The 27,520-nt window shown below is 43.5% G+C and overlaps 2 protein-coding genes across 2 annotated transcripts in view; one reads left to right on the top strand and one right to left on the bottom strand.

Annotated features, from left to right (window-relative positions):
* Nucleotides 1-1,917: 1,917 nt before the first annotated feature.
* Nucleotides 1,918-26,742, bottom strand: LOC121458442 (uncharacterized protein C6orf163 homolog). The gene is made up of 5 exons (XM_041667748.1): nucleotides 26,607-26,742; nucleotides 22,165-22,259; nucleotides 14,257-14,364; nucleotides 11,868-12,070; nucleotides 1,918-2,380 (listed from the first exon to the last, which is right to left on the bottom strand). The coding sequence occupies exons 1-5, from the start codon at nucleotides 26,740-26,742 to the stop codon at nucleotides 1,948-1,950; spliced, it is 975 nt and encodes a 324-aa protein (XP_041523682.1). The 3' UTR covers nucleotides 1,918-1,947.
* Nucleotides 26,627-27,520, top strand: part of LOC121458441 (probable arginine--tRNA ligase, mitochondrial) — a 47,348-nt gene continuing 46,454 nt past the window's right edge. The window contains exon 1 of the mRNA XM_041667746.1: nucleotides 26,627-26,776. Within this exon, the coding sequence (XP_041523680.1) occupies nucleotides 26,741-26,776 (36 nt within the window). The 5' untranslated portion in view covers nucleotides 26,627-26,740. The remainder of the gene's footprint in view (nucleotides 26,777-27,520) is intronic.

Here is a 27,520-nt window from a genome sequence, read left to right as displayed (position 1 = left end):
CTGGCCCACAGCTGTGGTCCCAGCATCCAGGATGCTGAGACTGGAGGGCCAGGGTTCAATGCCCGTGTGGGCTTTCTAGTGAAATCCCACCACAAGCAAGCATCTACTGCTGTTGTGAAAATGCTCATGTAGCACTTGGCACAGTGTCTTGTAGTAAAATATGGACTTGGGTGCTATTACCATCACTGTTATGACTGAGTCCTCATGGAACTAATTTTTCCTAGTTATAAGAAGGAATCAATTTAGAAAGGGACTAGACTATATTAAGAGACCAGTAAAAGGAATCATGTCTATTTAGTATACATCTTGAGAAAATGAAGGCAATAAAACTATTCTTTTTGTTAGCAAAGAGCCGGACTTTGTTTCAGAAGACCAGGTTAGAAATCTACATAAAGTGATGGATTTAACTTAAAAGATAATAAGTAGGACTGACAAATTTGGAATAGATGCTATTCTGTTGGAATGTTATATCCCCAGCCAAAGGTCTGAGTAAGATGGGTCTGGCAGAGTATTCCAGAAACAAGCCAGAGAAAGCTAGAGAGGCCAGTGATTCTTGACAATGTTTGGGTTACATCGCAAAGTAGAATGCGGAACTTCACAAGGAAGAGGACCAAGTCAGACCCCTTAGAGAGTGTGGTTTAGTGTGGGGAGCTCTCCACATTCAGTGAGACAGAATGCCAGCAGCAGACCATGGGAACCAGCGATGCTTAGAAAACTGGCACCACGCTTTCAGTAACTGACTCTTTAAAGAGCAGATAAAGAGGAGGTACCCGGTATAGCGAAAGCACTGCAGAAGGAAACAGTGGGAAAACCTTCTGTTCTTGGTGCTGGAAGCTCAAGGTTCTACACTTGACAGAGCAGCTGCAAGATCCTGTTTCATAAAGAACCCTCTTGGGGCTGGAGAGATAGCTCAGCAGATAGAATTCCATGCTCAAGCACAAGGATTTGAGTCTGGATCCTGGCACCCACATAAGCCAATGGGGTCCCCAGGTGTGTTTAAAAACTTACATTTAGGGCTGGAGGCTGGAGAGATGGCTCAGCGGTTAGGAGCACTGCCTCCTCTTCCAAAGGTCCTGAGTTCAATTCCCAGCAACCACATGGTGGCTCACAACCATCTGTAATGAGGTCTGGTACCCTCTTCTGGCCTGCAGGCATACCGGCAGACAGAATATTGTTTACATAATAAATAAATAAATATTAAAAAAAGAAAAAGAAAAAAAACTTACATTTAAAAAACGTTAGCTTTTAGTGAATAGGGTTTTAGAAAAGTCCTATAGGTTCAGGTCTTCTTTCCCTTTTAGTGATTGTTGGCATCAGCGGTCCAGAGCCTCACAGGGCATGCGTCAGGCAGAGGACTCTGGATCCCTAACTTGTATAGATACTTTTCTTGCAGGGCCCAGAATTTAAAATTTGTCTTAATATATTTGATGAAAATTGATGTTTTTGTTAACCAGACAGTAATCTGTCTGCTGTAGGTTACACTCCACGAGGCAAACAATCTAAGAACATGCTCCTTCGCTGATTTCCAACTGCACAAACGTGCGTGTGCTCACACGTCAGGTGGAGAAAAGAATCAAGCCAGCTACAGAAGTGGGTTTTCAATTAGTGTGTCCTCTCTCTGTAGATAGAGGTGGTACTCACACCTTGGCATATGCTTTTGAATATTGTGGTTTTCCATGAAAAGAGAAGCAGAGGGAGCGGAGAGAGCAAAGACCCGCCAGACCTGAGCATGTTTGAAAATGCCATATGAAATGCATTACTTTGAAAATGGCAAAAAGGGGACAAAAGAAAAAAAAACCCAGAAATCTATCATTTGTATGACAACTTGAAATGTCAATTAAAAATTCTTACAGCCCAATAGTACACTGAACAGATATAAACCAATGGTATTGAGTGTATTTATTCAGCTGTGGGAAGCTGTCTCCGTGGAGACATTTCAGCTGATGTCTACTCGGCTTTCTTTTCTTTGTCCTTAGTAAGACAGGAAGGGGTTTTCTTTCTTTCTGGCAGGATAAAGTCGGCATGTCCTGGGGAGAGCTTGGGGAAGGTGTAATTGATGTACTTCTGAAATGCTGCCCTGGTTTCCTGTAATTCCTCCTCCAGGAAATCTTTCCAGTTTGTCATGATTCCCAGTTCCTTTGCCACAGATATCAGCTCCCCCTGGGTGTTGGCCAGTTTACCCATCACGTTGTCCAGTGTGGCCTGGTGGGTTTTTTCTGCTTCTTGGAGCACCTCCTGCACTTCTTCTTGCTTCTGTCTCTGAGCCAGGCCATAGTATGCATTCATTTCTTGCTCCTTTGCTCTTATCAACTGGCCCAAGCTTGTCTTCTGATCCTCAGTGGCTGTCACGCCGGTATTCGCAAGTTCCTCCCTGGTCTTGCTGCAAAAGACGACACAGGTTTACAAATCAGATAGACTAGCCACTAAAAACATAATGAATTGATCGTTAATCACGGAAGAGTCCCCAACCTAAGAAACCTGGGGTGCATGAGCTTTCAGAATATATTAGCTATCAATCATCAATCTAAAAATTGTGCTCAGAGGCTGTTCTTCAATTTCTCGGCCAAAGGCTGGGGTACAGCCACTAGTTTAATGTCCAATGGTGGCACTGAACTTAAAACAATGAAGAGACAGAGACAGAGTCCTAAACCCCCATAGAAGGTATTTCTTCATATCAGTTCATCTCCTTTTTGTTTTTTTATGTCTTTTAAATAGTATCATTAATGTTTGATTTTTGTTGCTTTGAGTGAACTTGAATCAACTGCATAATTCAGGCTGACCTTCAACTCTTTAGTTTTGGGATTACAATATAATAACATCATGTTTCCCTTCTCTTTTCTCCCTTTGAGCCCACTTCTTGTTCTCTTTTTTATGTCCAAATTATGTCCTCTTTTCATTGATTGTTGTTACATCATATATGAATTTATATATGCACATATGTATTCCTAAATATAACCTGATCAATGTGGTTAATGTTAACATATGTGCATGTTTCAGTTGACCATTTGGTGGTGGATAACCAATTGGTGTGCTCTTCCCTGGGGAAGCCTCTGTCTCCCACTCTCAGTGTCCCTTGTATAGAACTGAGGCCCCACAGGCTTTCCCCCGTCCACTTTGATATACCTATCATTGCTGCCCTTGTTTGGCTCAAGCTTAGGCAGCCATGTTGGGAAGCCTTTATGGGTGCAGTTGCTGGCACGACTAGAGACGATCTCACAGCAAACTCCTGGATCCTAACCTTGAACTCTTGATCCCCCTCCTGCGTGCTGGGTGCTGAGGCTACAGGCCTAAGCCACTGAACCGTCGCTGCTCATCTTTAGGATGGACGGAAGCAGCTTGTACTTGGGCGTTAGCTTTAGGTTTAATCGTGATTTAAACTGAGCTATATTTAATTATAGATTATCTCTAACTTTCTGATCACAGGGCCAAATTCCTTTTACACTTAAAGTTACTGAGGAACCCAAAAATAAATAGTTTATATGAGTTTTATCTATCGACATTAACAGAATTAGGGGCTAAAAGAACAGGCATTTTAAAAGACATCAATTAATGCAAAATAACAATAAATTAATTCTACTTTAATGCAAATATTTTTATGAAAAATATTTTCCAAAATAAAATATAATATTTGGTGAAGAGACTGACATAATTTTACAGTCATTTGCAAAGTTCTTTTACATACGGCTTAAAACAAAGCTGGTTTTTCATGTTATTTGAATATATTGAGATCTCCTCCTATTAAAACTCCTGAAAAATATAACACTTCTTAGAAGAGAAAGAGAGAGGAAAAAAAGGAAATGACATCATCTTCTTGTAAAAAAAAATGAATTTGACCTCGTGGATATGCTCCTTCCCTGTCAAAAAGTCAGGGACCCTGAGGGCTCTTGGGCCATGCAGCTGAATGATTCTGACCTCTGGTTGCTTATATCACTCTATCTGTATATACATATTATATATACCTAAAATATAATTATATCACAAATATATATATATAGGTTAGATAATACAGATATGTAGATAGACAGACTATAAATAAATGTTACAGTAGCCAACCCTATTGAACTGTTACCATGCACCAAGCAAGCTGCCAGGCTTTTGTGTATATGTTAATCAGTAGCTCGGGAAATTCAGTTAAGTCATGGCATGATTAGGCCCCATTCACAATGAGAACCCTGGCTCAGAGCAGTGAGGTAATTCGTCAGGTTCACCCATAAATGCTGGTGGCAAAATCAGCGCCATGACCCAGGCAGTCCGAGCCCAGGGCCGTGTGATGCAGATGCAGTGCGTGGACTTCTGTGATTACCTTGTTTGGCTAAGATGTCTAAAGAATAAAATACCTAAGATGTTGGGGTAAAGTATTTAGGGTTTGTAATGAAAATGCTCCCCCTCTCATTCCTTCCTGGTGCCTCCGACACAAATGAAGTCTTTTTGAGGCTTACCTCATTCTGTGGTTGAAATTCTCTTACTTTTTCTAGTTCTAGCCTGACCTTAAACCTGAGACTTCCCTAATCTTGATGTAATGTCATTCATCTCCAGTTACCAGGCAACTCGGCCTCCTCTTCCCACAGCTGGGTTATATCCCACTATTACCAGCAAGGGTTAGTGCTATGAGCGCTTTACATGTCTGCTCATTTAATTGTAGAAGGACCCACTGAGGCTGTTACTATTTTTACTTACACTGTTATTATTCCCTTGTGATAGGTAAGAAGGTGAGGCTCGCCAAGAGCCATGAGAACTGTTGTTCAACGTCACACACGTAATTGAGGAAGCAGGAGCGTGGCTTCTCTTAGCCACTACTTGCTTCAGTCTCATAAGAAGTCACCATAAAATGTTTCTTCGGTAGGATGACACGATGAAAACAGCATTTAAGAACAGTATTCTGGTAACAGTAAGAAGGCTAAACCTTAGTGCAGTGAGACAGCGAGACCACCTTGTATCATTCTGCAACCGTCTGGGGTACTATGAGGGTCTGAACCAGTGATGAAAAGACAGAGATAGGCATCGAGACGAAAAGGAACAAGTCCAGGAAACCACAAAGCCCTAACTGTCAGCATCTAAAACTGCTGGGATAGATGAACAGCCAAGAGGAATCAGCCAGAAGCTGGAAAGGAGGATGGAGGCCTCAGTAACCATGGAGCTCTCAGTAGCGATACTGGAGAGCTGTGAATTCATAGTCATGCACGTCCTCTGGATTTAGCCTGGTGCTTTATAACACCAATGGGTTGTTAGTGAGGCTGAAACCAAGGCCTCTAGGGCCCAGGACAGCAACAGCTGAATGACCCTATCCAGCATCCCCAAAGAGGAAGGTCCCCAGCACCAACCTTAGGTAAACTGAGCTAATAAAGTCTATCCCAGGTATCTACCTTCTTTAATCCCAGCACTCAGGAGACAGAGGCAGGCGGATTTCTGTGAGTTCGGCCTTGGAAAAATGGAAGGTGGGGAATACTCATGCTTAAAACAGACTTGGGTTTTCTTGAGACAGGGTTTCTCTGTGTAATAGTCTTGGCTGTTTTGAAACTAACTCTGTAGTCAAGGTTGAACCTGAACTCACAGAGATCTGCCTGCCTTTTGTGCCTCCTGAGTGCTGGGATTAAAGGCAAGTGCCACCACTGCCTGGCTTTTAAAACAGATTCTTAAGGTAAGCTAAATATTTGCTGTAGAAGAAGAATCAATTTTATGGTACATATGAAATGGTCAAGAAAACCCATAGAATCAGGTAACTTGGGCTTGCAGGGGCTCACAGAGTCTGAACTGCCAACCAGAGAGCTTGCATGGGGCTGACCTAGGCCCTCCACACATATTACAGTTGTATAGCTTGGTCTTCTTGTGGGGTTCCTAACAGTGTTATTTGCTTTTGGGGTCCCTTTCCTCCTACTGGATTGCATTACCCAGCCTTAATAGGAGGGGAGGTGCCTAGTCTGATGGCAACCTGACAGGCCATGGCTGGATGATGTACATGGGGGACTGCCTTTCCTGAAGAAAAGGGAGAAGGAGTGGATAAGAGGGGCAAGAGAAGAGGGGAGGTTGGGGAGGGACTGGGAGGAGAGGAAGAAGGCGGGAGAATGTGATTGGGCTGGGGAAAATTATTAACTAATAAAAAAGTTATTTTGTTTATCTGTCTTTTCTGCTGTTGGAGACGGATGAGGAAGTACTGAAGGAAGGGCCATACCAGTGCTCGTGGTTTTTCCTTCCCTTCTCCAAACTTAGTCTGGCTTGGAGTCGGTCTCTCCTAGAGTATTTGAGGGATCACTGCAGACAGGTTGGAGGGAACGGTGAGTTCCTACAGTTTTGGATCCACACGAGAAGCAAGACACATGGCAATGCTCTGCATGTTACCCATCATTGTCAAACAGCAAAGGCACTGTCACCAGCAGCTGCCAAGCTTCCAGTGGAAGGGACGGCAGGGCCAGCTGGGAAACTTGCATTGCACATCCTGGTTAGCATCTGTGCACTTCCTGTAAGCAGAGAGTACATCCTCGTGAGGCATCTGTGCACTCCCTGTAAGCAGAGAGTACATCCTAGTGTGGCATCTGTGCACTTCCTGTAAGCTGTGCACATCCCAGTGTGGCATCTGTGCACTTCCTGTAAGCTGTGCACATCCCAGTGTGGCATCTGTGCACTTCCTGTAAGCTGTGCACATCCCGGTGTGGCATCTGTGCACTTCCTGTAAGCTGTGCACATCCCGGTGTGGCATCTGTGCACTTCCTGTAAGCTGTGCACATCCCGGTGTGGCATCTGTACACTTTCTGTAAGCTGTGCACATCCCGGTGTGGCATCTGTGAACTCCCTGTAAGCAGAGAGTACATCCTGGTGTGGCATCTGTGCACTTCCTGTAAGCTGTGCACATCCCGGTGTGGCATCTGTGCACTCTCTGTAAGCCATCTCTATTTTGACAAGGCTAGAGACTTGGAGGTTTGAAATTCACGCTCTACTCAAACACAATGCTGGCACAAGTGTAACCATTTTGTAACATAGTTGCAGGGTGTGTCCACACTTACAAGAATTAGGCTGATATTTCATAAAATGGATTAGTAGAGAATAAAGGGGTATTAGACAAAATATGCTCTGCTACCTCAGCCTCACTGTGCCAGTGAGGAAACATGGAACATCTGCACTAAAAATCTCTCCATTCGGTGTCTTCTGAAACACTTCCAGCCTATTTTTGGATGGTTGTTGCTGTTAAAGTGACACAGGATGTGCTGTTCATGGGCTTAAAGAAAAAGCACCAGTGGATGCTCCTTCCACATTCTCTTCCATGTAAGTGAGGTTTTTCACTTGTCTCATGCAGACGGCCACCAACACACTTTCATGCCCCGTCTATGCCCATCAATAAAAATCCTCATTTTTACATTTGGTTGTAATTTGGTTACATTTTCCCATAGCCAACGACTAAATGATAATGACATTTGTTCCTCAAAATCATTTGTACGTAAGGCAGATCAGAGAAGATGATTTGCTCAGCTGGACAATAAGAAGGTGTCAATCCACTTTTTGTTTGAACAACTGAAACGCTAGCCTAATTTCAGCCGGCATAACCACTGTGTTTAATAGGAAAATGCATTATGGTTTTCTGATTGGGACACTAGAAACTTCCCTGATTTGGCAGTGATTCCCTGGAGTTGGGGTTGGAGGCATTAACAAGGGTGTGGAGGAAAGAGCCAGAGCCGTCCTTCTGCAGCACACTTGCAACTTGGGGTTCAGTAGGACTCTTCCATTAGCCATGTCTCATTGTACAAGAAACTTACACGTCTTTGCGCATCCTGTTTTCATTCTTACGTCTCTCTCGGAAATCAGATCCCTCTCCTTCTAAAGACCAACACATCTTCCTCCAGAAACCTCCCTTTACTTGATCTTTACCTACCCTCACTTTACTTGATCACTTTAGGACTTTAACTCTTTCAATCCCAGTGTGTTGTTTGTACTAGTACTGTGCTCAGAGGGGGAAGCCACACTTCAGTTTCTTCATTTAATATTAAGGAAGGGTCTGAATTTCTTTCTCCCAGAACTTCAGTTTCAAATCCATTTCATCCAGAAGACACTTGAAGACATACAAGATGACAGACTCTGCCCAGTGGTTACTAGCCAATTCACTTCCACTTCCGAGATAAACTTCACTCCTGTCTGCTTGGCTAGATCTTACTGTGAACCACAGCCTGGTATCTTGCCTCACTTCTGAGTGCTGGGTTATAGGCATCTCCCACTAAGCCTGGCTGCCCCCAGAAAGAGATTTGAGAAATATATAAAGGGTCCATGTGCATTAATTATTGAATCAAGAGAGTTGTCATAAAATTATAGCCATTAGAGACAGGTAAAAATGTGTTCTACACCTTAGCGACAAGGAAAATGCAGATCAAAACCACTTTAAGATTCCACCTCGGCTCGTCAGAATGGACATCATCAGAAGTCTAAACATCAAATGCTAGAATAGATGTGGGGGAGAGAGCCCTTGCATGCTGTTGGTAGGAGTGTCAACTAGTGCAGCCTCTATGGACATCAGTCTGGAGCTGAACTACTATGCTTCATTTCTGGGCATATACCTGGAGGATTTTATACTGCACGACGAGACACATGATCATCTACGCTCATGGCTAGATAGCTGTTTACAATAGCTAGGAAATGGAATCAAAGCAGATGTCCATCAACTGATGAAGAGATGAAAATGTGGTGTATATGAGATGTATAAACAATGAAATTATTACTCAGCTGTGAAGAAGCTAGGAAACATGAAGGTATCACATGAAGGGCCTCTAGCCCACTTCCTGGCAGCACCTCTTGTTCTGCTCTGAACAATCATGGATTCACGACTGCATCTCTAGTGGCATTGTGCCCGTCCCTCCAGAACAGTCCACTCAGCCCTGATGGCAGCACTGAAGGATTTCTCTACCCTAAATTCCAGATTCTTCCACCATTCCTATAAGCTCGTTTCAAAGGCCTAAGAAGCACGTGGTCAGGTGTATCACGGCAGCTGCCTTGCTTCCTGGTATTGACTCTCTGTCACAGTTTTTTTTTGTTGTTGTTGTTGTTGCTGCAACAAACACCTGGCTCAGGCAACTTGTGTTTTTGTTTGTGTAAGGTTTTGGTTTTGCTTACAGCTTGGGGGTGCGGTCCATCACGGAGAGGACGGCATGGCAGCAGGGTCTCACTGCATCCCTACTCAGGAAGCAGAGACTGAGGAGAGCAGATGCTCGGCATGCATCCTAGAAGCTCCAGCCTACATCTGAGGTGAGTCTACCTGCTTCAGCTAGCCCAGCCTACAAACCCTCTCAGACATTCCCAGAGCTTTACATACAAGGTGTCTCTAGATTCTAAGTTATCGGGATAAGCCACCATAGTATCCGAATAAATTCTTTAGCAGAATATCATTATCTCTCTCCACAAATTAGATTCTGCAAGTGTCTAAAGAAGCCTGGCATTTAGTGATGCCCAGAGATAAGATCTGGTACCCTGCAGAATTTAACTGATCAGAATAAATTTGTAGCATTTGTTCAGCAGTTAACAAGGGCTGGCAATGTGGCTCAATTCCAGAGCACCTACCAACCACGCAAAAAGCTCTCCGTTCAATACCTACCACCCAAGAAAATGATAAATAAAAACAAAACAGAATGGATGATCATGTTCCATAGAACAGCCCTATGTCTGTGTAAGGCACCCTACAAGACTGATGGCCTGATTAAAACTTTACTGACATGGGAAATAGGATGTTACAGGTCCAAAGCCATGTTACCGCAGGCTGTGTTTAGCCTCCCCAACAGTCACTATTGCATACTTCTGTGTTTGACCCAGCATCCCTACGGACTATCAGGTAAATGCTTTTTGTAATGTGCAAAAAGACCTCCTAACTTCCACCAACCCGACTGAAAGACTAATAATGTTGTCAGGTCACACCTGAGGCCTATAACAGAGACTTCTCTGTGACACACCTACCCGCCCACCTGATGTTTTCACCAATGTATTTTAATGTGCTCTGATTTGTAGCTCTTTGTTCTGTTAGTATAAAAACGACTGAGATGGCTCAGTCGATAAAGTGCTTGCCTTGCAAGCATGAGGACACAAGTTTGATTCCCAGAACCCAAGTTAAAAAAAAAAAAGAAAAAGAAAGAAACTAACGTGGTGATACATGCTTGTATTGAGCCAGCCAGACTAGTCTACTTGGCAAATTCTATCCAAGTAAGAGATCTATCTCTAGAAAAAAAAGGGGGGGGGGATTAGATTGTGCCTGGGAACACCTGAGTTTTCCCTCTGACCTCTATATACAAGCACACAATGTGAACATGCTCACATAAATACAAACATACATGTGAATGCACACACAAACACATGCATGAACCTGCTACCGTAGTATCTGAGATAGACTGAACTTCTTTCTAGGTCCAAGTAACTCATATTTTGCTCTTGAATAAACTTCTTCCTATTCCCTTAGAGATAAATACAGTGTTTTAATGTTAACAAGTACTAACAGGCACCAGGCTCTCTTCAAGGCCTTTGGGAACCATGAGTGAGTAAACCAGACATTTCAGTTGGATATATTTAAATAATAATCATGACAGTTCTCTATCTTAATCCATAAAAGATGAAAATTGAAAAAGAAAAATTTACATTCGAGACTCCCAGAGGAAAAGCTGAAGGGGGAAAAACAACAAACAAGAGAGGGTCCAGGAGACTTCTGGTGTGGGTGAGAAGTGAACCACGAGACCCTGAAAGAGGAGCCAGAGCTCCTCAGACCAAGAAGTGGGGGAAGGGAGCAAGGGCCCAACAGCCCCTGTGCTAGACAACACTCATTCTCTAAGCAAATGCTCTCTCTTCACAGAGATATACTCTAGACAGAAGAGAGGGAAACCTGAATGCCACAGCTCTCCAGCCTTCTTTCTGGCCACTGGAATGACAAGTTTTAACTCTGGGAGAGATTTGTCTTCAAGATCTTACCTCTCAGTTATACACAGGTAGACATGCTTAAGTCAAGCGGCAAAACCCAAAAGGGACAAACCCAGACTCAGAGGCCAAACAGGAAGACTCCATCTTTGTTCTGCTGCTAAAGTTTAGGGGGTCTTGGGCAGGCCACTCAACATCTGGAAACATGGGTTTCTCTTATACCCAGAAATTCCTGGACTGCTGACTGGGTTAGTTCAGTTCGTTCTCTCTCTTAAGCTCTCTCTGTCCCTCTCCTCTGTGTTCTACCCTCTCCCCTTCTGCTTCGCAGTGCACACTTATGTATAATATGATCTGTAAGATGATGTGTGGCTGAGAGTATATCCGAGGATGTGGAAAGATGTGAGCCTTGTTACAGGAAATGTTTGTTTCGGGGAGACAAAGTAGATGTAGGAGGCAGTAAACTGGGCCTTGTGTGTCTTCTTTCGTGCACTTCTGCGAAGTCAATGTTTTTCTGTATACCCCTATTCGTTCATAAGGAACAGACCAAGAACTAACACGTCTACCACAGCGTGTGAACCAGGCTGGAAACGATGACTCCTAAGTGTTTATGGAGAAGTGTTTATTAATTCTCCTGAGCCTTTTAATGCTGGAGAAACAAAATAAGAAACAGAATGTTGAGAAGGGGGATGGAGATATGACTGAGAATACAACATGGACCTTCAGAAGTGTTTGTAAATTTCAATCCCTTATATATATGTTAAATACTTGAGTACTTATGCTACCAGTTTTCTTAAATCTCTCTCTCTCTTTCTGTCTCCTTCCCTCCTTCCCTTCTTCCCTCTTTTTCCCTCTCCCTTCTACTCTCATTCCTACCAATATTTGATATATCTCCTAATAAAACCAGGAAAAGCTGGGCAGTATTCACTCGTACATCTTAACCTTATTTCTTTCTCTAGGTAGATTTTCACTGAGTCAAGCGCTCATGTTCTTGGTCATACCTTTTCTGCTCCTGGACAGCTTTCTGGGCAATCTCTCTTTCTTCTTCCCTGGCTTTCTTCACTGCCTCTAACTTCTCTCTGTGGCACTCCATCATAATCCTCTGGATCCTATGGACCATGCGTTGTTCTGCGGCGGAGTGCTCTCTCTTCAGCTCCTCATCCATGTTTTGAATCATCTCCTTCTTGGTTTTTGCTTCCACAGCCTTAAAGAAAAGGAATGGAAAATTTGACATCGATATTACAGGGTCGATGACTTAAAATGAATACTGGAGGCTAGACCCATTGAAGTTTCGTTTATCTGATAAAACAGAACCTGTTAAACAGGTGATTTAAAAGTAGCTGTGAGCCGGGCGGTGGTGGCGCACGTCTTTAATCCCAGCACTCAGGAGGCAGAGGCAGGAGGATCTCTGTGAGTTCGAGGCCAGCCTGGTCTACAAGAGCTAGTTCCAGGACAGGCACCAAAAGCTACAGAGAAACCCTGTCTGGAAAATCAAAAAAAAAAAAAAAAAAAAAAGGTAGCTGTGAATTCTATGAAAATTTTTCATTTACATAAAATATTCAAACTGTATGTATTCATATATGTTTATGAAAGATCACATTGAAAGGTTGTATGCAAAATGCAAACAGGTTAGAGGGGTGTGGTTAAAGTTTTTCAGCCACTTTTCTTTTTCAGTGCTGGCTACAGCTGGGGTTTCACAGACGCTAGGCTATCACTGGGCTCCAGCTCCAGCTTGTGATTTTATTGATTGTCGCAGTCTCATGACACATGGAAATATGTGATATTGGAAAATGGCATAAATAAACACCATGACGGGAGCCCGAGGCTCAGGCAGGAAACAGGCACATCACACAGTCACAGGAGCCTGCCTTCCAGTCCCCTCTGCCGCTCCACATCCCCCATCAGTCTAGGGTTGCTACCCTTCCTCCTTCATGGAGGCCACAGGCGCTCCATGGTTCTACGGTAGGGGGACCTGTGGAGTATTTTCAACCAACTAGAGAAAGATCAATAGTCAAAGCGTTATTTGTGGAGAAGTCTCACAAAAGGACCTGACAGGAAAACCTTTCAGCATTTTGGAAATGCCTACTAACTCCATGGGGTGCCGGCACTCTGCTGGGGCCAAGCAGGGAATACCCTAGGGCGAGGCAGGAAGTATGGAGCAGAGCTCCCTTTCCTATTGGTCATCTGAGTAGAAGGACAGTCCGTTGGACCTTATTTGGTACACAACTAGTATACGCTAAGTGCTCCTTGGAGAAGCAATGAATGCGTGGCCATCTCCTCGGCCGCTCATCCATCATATCATTAGGCTCCCTGTCACTGTCCTGCAGCCTCTGCCCACGTATCGCACACACGTGGTCCTCCTCCGTCTCCTCCTTGGCAAATGTGAAGGAAGTTCTGTATTCCGGTCCTTTGAACAGGTTTTGGGACAGAGATATAGAACTAAGCAGTGAATCCCTCTGCTGGGAACGCTGATGAGCTTACAAGCTAGGAAGCTCCTCTTAGCCAGCCTCACCATCTAACCACAGAAAAACGGATAAGGAAAATGTGGTACGCATACACAGTGGAGTTGGTTGTTGACTTTTTTCCTTCAGGAAAATGGATGCAACTAAAGGTAATTATGAATTAAGCCGGTCTCAGAAAGAAATCTCATGCTTCTTCTCATATGTGGTTCCTAGATTTTATGTTGATATGTAAAATCATGTATGGATATATGATATAAAAGTGGAAATAAAACTGCCCAGAGAAATAAAAGCAACTATTAGGCAGACTGAAAATGGGCAAGGAAGGTCTGAGGTGACAGTCCCAACATACAATATATACTTGGAAGTATACATATGATATATATATATATATCTTATATTGTACATTGTCATGTACAATGAATACATATCACAGTGAAAATTTAAAACAACAAAAAAAGAGGTCCTCTTATCTTGTGACCATTGGTCTACTAGGATTACTTCAGGGACAGCAAATATGTCTCTCTTGGCAGTTCAGAAAAAGCAAATTTAGGGAAAAAGATGTAAGCAGGAAGCCCAGAAGAAGGGAAGCGACAGCTTGCTAAGTCCCAGCACAGGACTGGATACCACGGCTTGCATAACGACAAGACAGACTGCCCATATGTAGGTTGCGGCCATGCCAGGGAACCAAATGCTAAACAGCTAGTTACATAAAACAGCGAGTTATTTCATTACAATGGTGATCCGGGCTATGAAAGGGCTATGACAGAACCTTATGTCTTGTGGATCACCAGGTTCCCTCCCAACCTTTACGAAGACTAATCTGAACTTTACTAATTACTGCTCCACCTCTTCACCCCTGTCAACTAACAGATGCACCTTTTATCAAAGGCTTCGAAAAAGACAATGAGCAAATTATTGCATACGAAACCTTTAAGTCTCTTTGGTGTTGTTCTTCCAGTAACTGGATTTCAAACTTGTGTCTGGCGTGTGCGTCCAGGAGTGCCTTCTCCACTGCCTGTTGCTGGAGTTCTTTAGCCTTTGAAAGAAAAGGTTCATTTATCCATTATTATTTCAGGGAAGACACAGAGAAGCTGCTCAAGAAGTTGGCAAGTTAGGTGTCCGTGCTCAATGAAAAGTAGCAACCACCATGGGGTCCCTAATTACACTGTTCTTACTCCTACATCCCACAGAGACCTGGTTGCCTTAGCTAGACGCACATAACACACTGAGCCCTGGGTGACCTCTGCTGTCTTTTGAATTATTAAAGGTGGGGCAGCTGCACGTGTGTGTGTGAGTGTGTGTGTGTGTGTGTGGTGAATATACATATGTATATGAATATATGTATATGTATGCGAGTATGCGGTTGAGCATGTTAACCTAGGAAACACAAGGAAAGGAGCAGACACACGAAGCTAAAAGGCTCTAAGCAGAGAGCATGAATACCATCGAGACCTCCACATCAGGAGTTAGGAAAGAATTTATCTTAGATTATTTGAAGAAAGTACTCAGATACTAGCTAAAACTTAGATTCAAACTGTAGACTGTTCATAAAAGTGTTTCTTTCTATCGGGACACATAAGTAACTGGTGGTTCTTATGGTCTGATTTTTACAACTACTAGATTCTTAGTGTTATACCTTATCTAGCCCAGAAGAACTTTAATTCTCTTCAGAAAGCCATCTATCTCAATTCATCTATGACTGGAAGAACTGAGGTGGTGGGTTTGAGGCTTCTCTAACCATGAGTAAAGTAGTTCTTCCTCCAGTCTTCAAATGATCCCATGGCCCTAAGCAGCCATGCATACAATGCATCAGGATTGGGGCTTTTGTTTTATTTGCTTGTTTAATTCACATGGGCTCCTTCTTAGATTTTCCAGGCCAACCATGGTCTTGCCAGCCTCCTCCTGCCCCAGCCTCCTGTGTAGCTGAGTCTGTAGGAATGCACCCTGGTGACTAGAAGCACCAAAGACTTTAGAGGCAGTAGATAGGGAGAGTCCACCAAGATAAGGCATTCGGGGAAATGGGCAATAAGTTAGAAGTATTTATTACATACTGCACAGATGGATAGCCCCATACATGAGTAGAAGACCATAGCGAACAATTTACAATGAAGTTGGCCCTATTCTGTTAAAGTTTCAGTCAAACAAGAATAAGTGGCTGGAGGCCATCCTACAGGGGCTATACTGCCCAAACCGCCTCTCTATTTCTATCCCATTCAGCTTACATCCAGATCCCCACACCCCCTGTCTCCCTCCCTCTCTCCCTCCTTTGGGGCATAGCGCCTCCCTGCCCAGCCTGCTAGGACGCTGGGACCGAACCGGGAGGACAAAGGGGTGGCCGGTAGCTCCTTTGTTCCCATAGCCTGCCCGCAGCAAGCGGGGTGGGCCCTTTGTTCGCGAGCTAACCAGGCAGCGCGGAGTTTCGATCTGGGCACCGAGTGAAACATCATTGTGGAGAAACATCTCTGGGGAGTGACATCACTGGGAAGGTACATCAGTGGGCAAGAAGACCTGATCCTGTAAAAGAAGATCCAAAAGGGAGTATTGGGAGGAAGAGATGGGAAGACGTCAATGCAGGAATTCTCCCAACAATCTGAAAAACAACACGAAACCACCAGAAGCCAGTGACCCCACAACAGGAGGACATGAACACCTTAATCAAGAAGAAGTAGAAAAAACTGACTTCATGAAAGTGATTGACACCCTTAAACAGCATATAAAAAAACGCCCTTATGGAAATGGATGAGAAGTATAATAGAAAGTTCGAGGAATTGAGTAAATCAGTGAATGATACCCTAGGAAACCAAGGAAAAACAATCAAGCAGATAAAGGAAACAGTTCATGACTTGAAAACTGAAATGGAGGCAAAGAAGAAAACACAAACAGAGGGCTGGCTGGACATGGAAAATCTAGGTAAACGAATAGAGACTACAGAATCAAGTATAACCAGCAGAATACAAGAGATAGAAGAAAGAATCTCAGATTCTGAGGATAACATAGAGAAAATAAACACTCTGATCAAAGAAAACAGCAAGTCCAACAAACTCTCATCACAAAACATTCAGGAAATATGGGACACAATAAAAAGACCAAACCTAAGAATAATTGGAGTAGAAGAAGGAGAAGAAGTGCAGCTCAACGGTACAGAAAATATACTTAATAAAATTATAGAAGAAAACTTTCCCAAACTGAAGACAGATGTACCTATGAAGGTTCAAGAAGCATACAGAACACCAAATAGGCTGGATCAAAAGAAAACATCCCCTCGCCATATAATAATCAAAACACAAAATATACAGAATAAAGAAAGAATATTAAGAGCCGCAAAGGAAAAAGGCCAAGTTACTTATAAAGGTAAACCTATCAGACTTACACCTGACTTCTCTATGGAAACCATGAAAGCCAGAAGGTCCTGGATAGATGTTCTCCAAAAACTAAGAGACTACGGATGCAAGCCCAGACTACTATATCCAGCCAAACTTTCATTCACTATAAATAGAGAAAACAAAATTTTCCAGGATAAAAACAAATTTAAACAATACGTAGCCACAAATCCAGCCTTACAGAAAATTATAGAAGGAAAATCACTAACCAAGGAGTCCAACAATGACCACAATAACTCAGACATCTAGAGACTCTTCACCAGCGCAAATCAAAGAAGGAAAACACACAAACCCTACTACTAAAAAAGTGACCGGAGTTAACAACCACTGGTCATTAATATCACTTAATATCAATGGGCTCAACTCACCTATAAAACGGCACAGGCTAAGAGATTGGATAAGAAAACAGGATCCAACATTCTGCCGTCTACAAGAAACACACCTCAACCACAAAGACAGGCACCTACTCAGAGTAAAGGGCTGGGAAAAGGCTTATCAAGCAAATGGACCTAAGAAACAAGCAGGTGTGGCCATACTAATTTCTAACAAAGTTGACTTCAAACTTAAATCAATCAGAAGAGATGGAGAGGGACATTTTATACTCATAACAGGAACAATTCATCAGGAAGAAGTCTCAATCCTGAATATCTATGCCCCTAATATAAAAGCACCCACGTACGTAAAAGAAACATTACTAAAACTCAAGGCAGACATCAAACCGCACACACTAATAGTAGGAGACTTCAACACTCCTCTCTCACCAATGGACAGGTCAATCAGACAGAAACCTAACAGAGAAATTAGAGAATTAATGGAGGTAATGAAGCAAATGGACTTAACAGACATCTATAGATTATTCCACCCAAAGAGGAAAGAATATACCTTCTTCTCTGCAGCTCATGGAACCTTCTCGAAAATTGACCATATACTTAATAACAAAGCTAACTTACACAGTTACAAAAAAATATTAGTAACCACCTGTGTCTTATCAGATCACCATGGATTAAAGTTAGAATTCAACAACAATGCTACCCCCAGAAAGCCTACAAACTCATGGAAACTGAACAGTCAACTACTGAACCATACCTGGATTAAGGAAGAAATAAAGAAAGAAATTAAAGTCTTCCTTGAATTCAATGAAAATAAAGAAACAACATACTCGAACTTATGGGACACTATGAAAGCAGTGCTAAGAGGAAAGTTCATCGCACTAAGTGCCCACTTAAAGAAAACAGAGAAAGCACATATTGAAGACTTAACAGCCCACCTGAAAGCTCTAGAAAAAAAAGAAGCAGACTCACCTAGGAAGAGTAGAAGATTGGAAATAATCAAACTGAGGGCTGAAATCAACAAAATAGAAACACAGAAAACAATCCAAAGAATCAATGAAACAAAAAGCTGGTTCCTGGAGAAAATCAACAAGATTGATAAACCCCTATCCAAACTAATCAAACGACAGAGAGAGAATTTGCAAATTAATAAGATCAGAAATGAAAAGGGGGACATAACCACAGACACAGAGGAAATTCAGAGAGTCATTAGATCTTACTACAAAAGCCTGTATGCCACAAAACTGGAAAATGTAAAAGAAATGGACGCTTTTTTAGATAAATACCATCTACCAAAACTAAACCAGGACCAGGTGAACAATCTAAACAGACCTGTAAGTCGCGAAGAATTAGAAGCTGTTATCAAAAACCTCCCTACCAAAAAAAGCCCAGGACCAGATGGTTTCAATGCAGAATTCTACCAGAACTTCCAAGAAGACCTAATACCTATACTCCTTAATGTATTCCACAATATAGAAACAGAAGGGTCATTACCAAATTCCTTTTATGAAGCCACAATTACTCTGATACCAAAACCACTCAAAGACTCAACCAGGAAAGAGAACTACAGGCCAATCTCACTCATGAATATCGATGCAAAAATCCTCAACAAAATACTGGCAAATCGAATCCAAGAACACATCCGAAAAATTATCCATTATGATCAAGTAGGCGTCATTCCTCAGATGCAGGGCTGGTTCAACATACGAAAATCTATCAATGTAATCCAGCATATAAATAAACTGAAAGAAAAAAACCATATGATCATTTCATTAGATGCTGAAAAAGCATTTGACAAAATTCAACATCCATTTATGTTAAAAGTCTTGGAGAGATTAGGGATACAAGGGTCATACCTAAATATAATAAAAGCTATATACAGCAAGCCGACAGCTAACATCAAATTAAACGGAGAGAAACTCAAAGCCATCCCACTTAACTCAGGAACACGGCAAGGCTGTCCACTCTCGCCATACCTCTTCAATATAGTGCTTGAAGTTCTAGCAATAGCAATAAGACAACATAATGGGATCAAGGGGATTCGAATTGGAAAGGAAGAAGTTAAACTTTCGTTATTTGCAGATGATATGATAGTGTACATAAGCGACCCCCAAAACTCCACCAAAGAACTTATACAGCTGATAAACAGCTTTAGTAATCTGGCAGGATACAAGATCAACTCCAAAAAATCAGTCGCCCTCTTATACACAAAGGATATGGAAGCAGAGAGAGAAATCAGAGAAGCTTCACCATTCACGATAGCCACAAACAGCATAAAATATCTTGGGGTAAATCTAACCAAGGAAGTGAAAGATTTATTTGACAAGAACTTTAAGGCATTGAAGAAAGAAATTGAAGAGGATACCAAAAAATGGATGGACCTCCCTTGCTCTTGGATTGGGAGGATCAACATAGTAAAAATGGCAATTTATAGATTCAATGCAATCCCCATCAAGATCCCATCAAAATTCTTCACAGATCTGGAGAAGACAATAATCAACTTTATATGGAAAAACAAAAAACCCAGGATAGCCAAAACAATCCTATACAATAAAGGATCTTCTGGAGGCATTACCATCCCTGACTTCAAACTCTATTACAGAGCTACAGTAATGAAATCAGTGTGGTACTGGCATAAAAACAGAGAAGTCGACCAATGGAATCGTATAGAAGACCCGGATTTTAACCCACAAACCTATGAACACCTCATTTTCGATAAAGGAGCTAAAAGTATACAATGGAAGAAAGAAAGCATCTTCAACAAATGGTGCTGGCACAACTGGATGTCAACCTGTAGAAGAATGAAAATAGACCCATATCTCTCACTGTGCACAAAACTCAAGTCCAAATGGATTAAAGACCTCAATATCAGCCCGAACACACTGAAAAGGATAGAAGAGAAAGTGGGAAATACCCTACAACAGATGGGCACAGGAGATCGCTTCCTATGTATAACCCCAGAAGCACAGACATTAAGGGCAACATTGAATAAATGGGACCTACTTAAATTGAGAAGCTTCTGTAAAGCAAAGGACATGGTCACTAAGACACAAAGGCAACCTACTGACTGGGAGAAGATTTTCACCAACCCCACAACAGACAAAGGTCTGATCTCCAAAATATATAGAGAACTCAAGAAACTAGACTTTAAAATGCTAATTAACCCAATTAAAAAATGGGGCACTGAACTGAACAGAGAATTCTCAACAGAAGAAGTTCAAATGGCCAAAAGACACTTAAGGTCGTGTTCAACTTCCTTAGCAATCAGGGAAATGCAAATCAAAACAACGTTGAGATATCATCTTACACCTGTCAGAATGGCTAAAGTCAAAAACACCAAGGATAACCTTTGCTGGAGAGGCTGTGGAGGAACGGGTACCCTCATCCATTGCTGGTGGGAATGCAATCTTGTGCAACCACTGTGGAAGTCAGTGTTTCGGTTTCTCAGGAAATTCGGGATCAACTTACCCCTGGACCCAGCAATACCACTCTTGGGAATATACCCAAGAGATGCCTTATCAAATGACAAAAGCATTTGTTCAACTATGTTCATAGCAGTATTATTTGTAATAGCCAGAACCTGGAAACAACCTAGATGCCCTTCAATGGAAGAATGGATGAAGAAAGTATGGAATATATACACGCTAGAGTACTAAGCTGCGGTAAAAAACAATGACTTCTCGAATTTTGCATGCAAATAGATGGAAATAGAAAACACTATCCTGAGTGAGGTGTCCCAGACCCAAAAAGATGAATATGGGATGTACTCACTCATAATTGGTTTCTGGCCATAAATAAGGTCCACGGAGTCTACAAGAGGTGAACCTAAAGAAGCTAAGTAAGAAGGTGAACCCAAGGAAAAACATATAGTTGTCCTCTTGGCTAAGGGAAGTAGACCAAATTTCCGGGGAGAAAATGGGATCTTGGGGATGGGGTGGGATGGGGGTAAAGGGAGATGGGGAGAGAAAAGGTAGAAGGGAAGGAGGGGGGACCTGGGAAACAGGAGAATTGGGATAAAGGAAAGGTGGATAGGGGAGCACGGAACCACAATTCTTAGTTAAGGGAGCCAGTTTAGGGTGGGCAAGAGACTTGACCCTAGAGGGGCTCCCTAGTGCCCAAGATGAGGTTCCCAGTTAGTTCCTTGGGCAGCTGAGGATTGGGAACCTGAAATGACCCTATCCTAGAGCAATACTGACGAATATCTTGCATATCATCATAGAATCTTCATCTGGTGATGGATAGAGATAGAGACAGAGACCCACACAGGAGCACTGGACTGAGCTCCCAAGGTCCCAAGGAGGAGCAGAAGGAGGGAGAACATGAGCAAAGAATTCGGGACCACGAGGCGTGCATCCACCCACTGAGACAGTGGAGCTGATCTACGGGGAGCTCACCAAGGCCAGCTGGACTGTGACCGAAAAAGCATGGGATAAAACTGGACTCTCTGAACATGGCGAACAATGAGGGCTGATGAGACACCAAGGACAATGGCAGGGGGTTTTGATCCTACTTAATGTGCTGGCTTTGTGGGAGCCTAGCCAGTTTGGATGTTCACCTTCCTAGATATGGACGGAGGGGGGAGGACCTAGGACTTACCACAGGGCAGGGAACCCGGACTGCTCCGTGGACTGGAGAGGGGGGGGGGGAGAGGAGTGGGGGGAGGGGAAGAAGGGTGAGAGGAGGGGGAGAAGGGTGGGAGGAGGGGAAGGGAAATGGGAGGCTGGGAGGAGGTGGAAACTTGTTTTTTTTGTTTATGTTTTTTTTCTTCTTTTCGCAATAAAAAAAATTAAAAAAAAAGAAGAATAAGTGGCTGGAGTCATCTGCACGGAGGCAACTTGGAAGGAAATCCTTGGCAGGACCTGCTTCTTACTAAGCATCACCTCGTGCCAAGTACATTCCTTCATTGAACTCTCTCAACAATCCTTTGAAATGGGAGTCATACTACCCCACCCCCACCCCACAGAGGAAGCCAAGATGGAGAGGGCAAAGGACACGCCCAAGAACCCATAGATGTAAGGACTCGGTGGGCTATCTCTTCGCCGGTTATTCTGAATTTACAGTTTTTAGATAAATGCAGAGTGAGGAGCCTGTAGAAATGCGGTTAAGGGTAATTTCTGAGTCCTTTACCTGCTCCCACACTTTAGCTTCTGCTTTTTCAATGCTTTCCTTGAGCGCAGCCTCTTGATACTGCTCTTCTTGGTTCAGGATACTTGACCCAATATCTGTGTATTTGGACAAACATCATTACAGGGCCCTGTGGACTGTTTCCTGGCTTTCCTCTCTACCATCAGCTAACATTTATGCGAGCCATCTAGAGACACCTCCTATTAGGTGATGTCACTCAATTTAATTACTTTCTGGCACTAAGAACCGAACCTATGACGCTCGGCATGCTCCTGCCCGCTCAGCTGTCTCCCAAGCTTACACTCTCGTCCTTGAAGGTGCCCACTGGAAGGGTAAGTTTTCCACTAACTAAGCGGGAACTCATCCCTGAGGCCTGAATCGATCGAGTCAGTTATTTTCATACACCCTCTCTAAACCACAGGCAATGAAGAGTAAATGTCCTGTGAGGTGTGGCACACTCAAAGCAGAGTGTAAACTCACAGGGCATTGGCACACTATCCATCTCTCTCCTCGCTTCTGACAGGGCATCTTTCTTTAATACATCATGGACGTGCCTTTCATTAGTGGGGGCCATTCCGACTCCGTCAGCTGTGGAGGGAGCTAAGTTTCCAGGTTATTACTACTCTGCCAATGATCTAATTTGACTTCCACATAACAACATCGCATAAGAACTTCTCCACTTAAAGCATAACTCCAGAGAAGGTAGAGAGACACACAGAATCAGGTAGGAGGGGATAATTCTGGACCTGCAGCTAAGAACTGAATCCTTTGGTAAGGTCTCAGGGTATGTGCATCTCACCTGAGATGGCCCTTAACACAGGTATAGCATGTCAATCTCCATGGTGGGATGTGGTGGATATGTGTATCTGCTCAACATCTCCTGCCATGGTAACAGATCCCACTTCTCTCAAGAACTCCCTCAAGCAGTGTGGTAAGGTTGCCTATAAGCACCATCCAAATTTGCTTGGCCTTTCTTTCTTCTAGAAGCTGATCCGGAACCAGGCACATAGTCAAGCCTGACCAGCCACACTCTTCCCTAGTTAGCTCGCATAAGGATGTAAAGAGGAAATAGCTTCTTTTCCTCCGCGATTTCTAAACTGGGGCTAATGCGTGTTGGAATCATTTGTCTCCAAGTCCTTTTCTAGATGCTGAGTAGGCCTGACTGCAGCACCAGCTCGGCCAATTCACCAAGGGTGAGCATGGCAGACTAAAATCTTGATGACAGGTTCCACCTTGAGTTTTTCTTAAAAGGATCAAGTAATCCATCACAAAACTCCACTTTATGTGTTCTGTTTGAAGTTATTTCCATCACCTACTGATGAAAGATATATTTGGGGGATAGAACTTTACCACTAGATCATTAATGAGTCTTTTTTAAAATTTATTCTTTTGGTTTTTTTAAAATTTATTTTTATTACTTTAAATGGTGAGCAGGAATGTGTATCTGTATGTGAGTATGTTCAGGTACCCCAGGGGCCAGAGACATTGGATTCCCTGGAGCTATAGTTACACACCCTGTTGATGTGGGTGCTAGAAACTGAAGGTGGGTCCTCTGGAAGAGCAGCAAGTACTCTTAACTGCTGAGACATCTCTCCAGTGTGCCCCCTCCAATGAGTGAGTCTTAAAATATAAAGCAGTAAATATTGTGGGAGAGGTGGATGCATATAATCTCAATATTGTGTAAATTCATCACATTTGTAAAAACGTAACACAAATGTAGGGTGGCATTTTCCTTTTTTATTTTATTTTTTAAAGAAGAAAACAATCATCTTTCATTTTACATACCAATCCCAGTTCCCACTCCCTCCCCTCCTCCCATTCCCTCTACCTTCCCCTCTAAACCCCCATCCACTCCTCAGAGAGGGTAAGGCACATTGCTTTGGGGAAGGTCTAAGGCCCTCCCTACTAAATCCAGGCTGAACAAGATATCCCTCCAAAGAGAATGGGCTCCAGAAAGCCAGTTCAAGCAGTAGGACTAAATCTTGGTGGCACTGCCAGTGGCCCCACAGTCTGCCCCAGCCATTGGCATTATCCCTTTTAATATTTAAATATTGTATTTGTTGTTCTCAGCCTTAACTTCAGAAGACATCTACAGAACTTTTTGAAAACCTACATGCTGTGAAAGGAGACACTTGATGTGGGATGTCCTTCTATATACGCGTTGGTTTTATTGGATAATGAAGAAAGCTGTTTTGGCCAATTGCTTAGCAGAGTAAAGCCAGGTGGGAAATAGAGAGAAAGTAGGTGGAGTCAGCAAGATTCCATGTAGTTGCCAAAGGAGAAAGATGCTTACCGGTAGGCCACAGCCTCATGGTGATGCACAGATTGATAGGAAAGGGTTAATTTAAGATGTAAGAGCTATCTAGAAATATGCCTGAGACTTCAGCCAAACAGTAGGCTGGGGACGCAGCTCAGCAATGAAGCACTTGCTCAGCACGCACAAGCTACAGAATTATATCCAGAAGTAGGAAAGAAAAAGAAATGAAGTTTTATGCAACGGCATGATTAGGAGATAGGGCACCTAAAATACCTGGAACTTTGTAGTCAAGGACAAATAAAAATAGGAATAACCGTAATAAAAACACGAGCACAGTTAAAAATCTGTTTTTCTAGCAACATCTTTAAAAACCTTATATTAGGGATGAGGTATGGTGGTGCACATCTTTAATCCCAGCACTTGGGGGATATAGACAGGACCACTTGTAAAGTGTCTTCATTTTGGTTGAACTGTGACAATTTTTTTTTAATATTTATTTATTTATTATGTATACAATATTCTGTCTGTGTGTATGCCTGCAGGCCAGAAGCGGGCACCAGACCCCATTACAGATGGTTGTGAGCCACCATGTGGTTGCTGGGAATTGAACTCAGGACCTTTGGAAGAGCAGGCAATGCTCTCAACCTCTGAGCCATCTCTCCAGCCCCAACTGTGACAATTTCTGTAACTGTAATTTGGCTTCTTGAACTAAAGTAACTTGTTTCTTAGCCAGGTGGTGGTGGCACAGGCCTTTAATCCCAGCACTCAGGAGGCAGTGGCAGGTGGATCTCTATGAGTTTGAGGCCAGCCTGGACTACAGAGTGACTTCCAGGACAGCCAGGACTACACAGAGAATATTCTTTTCTTCCCTGTTCCACACCCTTAGAAGTGCCCAAGGAGGGAAGGTGTTTATTTATCCCCTAAAATTCATGAACTGAGCATACACTGGTTACTTTGAGCAACCATGAACTGAGGGTCAACACAGAAAACATTTCAATCTCCTCCAGAACCCTCATCCTGGGAAAACTTTGAAGGGACTTCCTCTGCCATGTGGGCCAGAACTCTCCTCGCACTGTCTGCCATGCTGTCTGCCTACCTGTCTGTGGTGTAAATACCACATCTAAGAAATCCCTCTTAAGAAGGCCAATCCCGCGCAGTATCACCCCTGAACTCCGAACACAAACCCTTTCAGAACTTTATCAGCTTTATCAGACAGTTTAACTCAGGAGTATCCCTCTGTACTTAAAACAGAAGACTTTCTTTACAGGGCATAGTAGCACAGTCTAGTAGAACTTGCTTTAACATACATGTGCTATCGAAACATGGTAGGGGCTAATGGCAAACTTAGTTTTAAGTTATCTTAACTCAAACGCAATAAGCAACAGGCTGCTAGGGGGCCTCCTCTTATAAACTATATTTTGATTTGCACTCCCTGCCATCTAGGCAGTCCATGACACCCCAACACGAACACTTTTTTGAATTACATTTTGGGAGGGGGGGTGTTCGAGACGGGGTTTCTCTGTATAGCTCTGGAGCCTGTCCTGTAGCCCTAGAACCAGAAAGATCCGCTAGGAATAAAGGCGTGAGCCACCACTCTCAGGCCCCTGATTTACATTTTTGTTCTTTTTTTTTCCCCCCTAATGTCCCTTTCTCCACTCTCGGGTTATCCTGATTTTTCTATGTGCTATTTTATTTCTATATTCTAAGGCAAAGGACGTGTCATTCTGCTATCCCACCCGAGGGCTTTACATTCCAGCCAAGATTCTTATTTTTCAGAGCTTAGCCAAACTGTCACTTTCTCTAAAGCTTCGCTGGTCTCCTGGCAATCCTGGTTCATCGCTCTTCTCTCAGAACCTTTCCCCTTATTAATACGAAGATCTGCTGCTTATTAATATTCCTGATTACAGAAAGGTGTTCTGTTTACGTCTTTATTTCGGTAATTAAACGCACAGGAAGTACTTCTGAGGGAAAAAAAGCTGGAAGCGAGGGAGGAACGCGACATAGTCTTGGGGCAGCCGGTCGGCTAGCCTAGGTGCCACAGCCTAGTTGGCCGAAGCAAAGGTGGCCTCAAACGCGGACCTGAGTTCTGCTCTTCCCGGAGCCGGAGCCAACGCCCGTCAAACCTCCGCCTCGCCGTGCTTGCCAAAGAGGCACCGCGGAGGCACCGGCAAGCGCCACCCCCACGTACCTTGGACACCGAGGAAGTGGCCATAATCCACCGCTCCGTGTGCCTGCGCACTGAACACTTCCGCGCGCCCCTGCGGAAGCACAAGCGACTTCCGGCGCGGAGGCGGGGCGTGCGGAGGCGGGCTTCGGGTCGGCATGGCGTGCGCCTTTCGTAGGTCGATCGCCTGTCAGGTACAGTCGCGAGTGGCGAGCCCGCGGGCGCCGGGGCCGCGGGGTGCAGCCTAGGCCGGCTCTGCCTTCTCCCCGAGCAGCGGAGGCGGACGACCCGCGAAAGCACTGGGCGCTTCCCTGTCTTGGCAGTCCCGCTCGTCGTGCTTTAATCCGGGAGGAGTGTCTGTGGGTTGTGATTAGACCCGGTCGAAATTACTAGTCCTCCTTCGTTTGTAGTCATTATTTGCTTTCATCCAGTAACCCTGTATTATATTTCGTTTCTAAATAAAATATTTTAGAGCGTTGAATAAAGTAGATAAAATAAGGGCCAGGCGTATAAGTGCACTCCTTTAATCCCAGCACTCTGGAGGCAGAGGCAGGAGGGTCTCTGTGAGTTCGAGGCCAGCCTGGGCTGCAAGAGCTAGTTCCAGGACAGCTAGGGCTGTTACACAGAGTAACCCTGCCTCGAAAAACAAAACAAAAAATTTATGCTAAGGGGCTGCAGTGATGGCTCCTTGGGTAAAAGTGCTAAAGTTCGAATTCCCAGAGCCTGTGTAGAAAAACTTGCGTGGCTAAGGGACTTGTACCCCTCATTTGTTCACAGCGTCCAGTCCTGCCTGAGGTCTGCACAAACTTAGGCTCAGTGTGACTGAGTTGTTTTGGGCAATTCTGGAGATGTTGCATATGCTTCTTAGACATTAAGCATTAAGTCCTGTTTATATCAATGACTTTAATGTACAATCCGTGTGTCTGTATTTGTGTGTT

This window comes from Microtus oregoni, unplaced genomic scaffold (assembly GCF_018167655.1).
Source record: "Microtus oregoni isolate MIOR12 unplaced genomic scaffold, Mior012 000017F_ref0000208, whole genome shotgun sequence".
NCBI classification, from domain to species: domain Eukaryota; kingdom Metazoa; phylum Chordata; class Mammalia; order Rodentia; family Cricetidae; genus Microtus; species Microtus oregoni.
The sequence above is the reverse complement of the archived record's forward strand: the minus strand, read 5'-3'. Positions and strand labels throughout refer to the sequence as shown.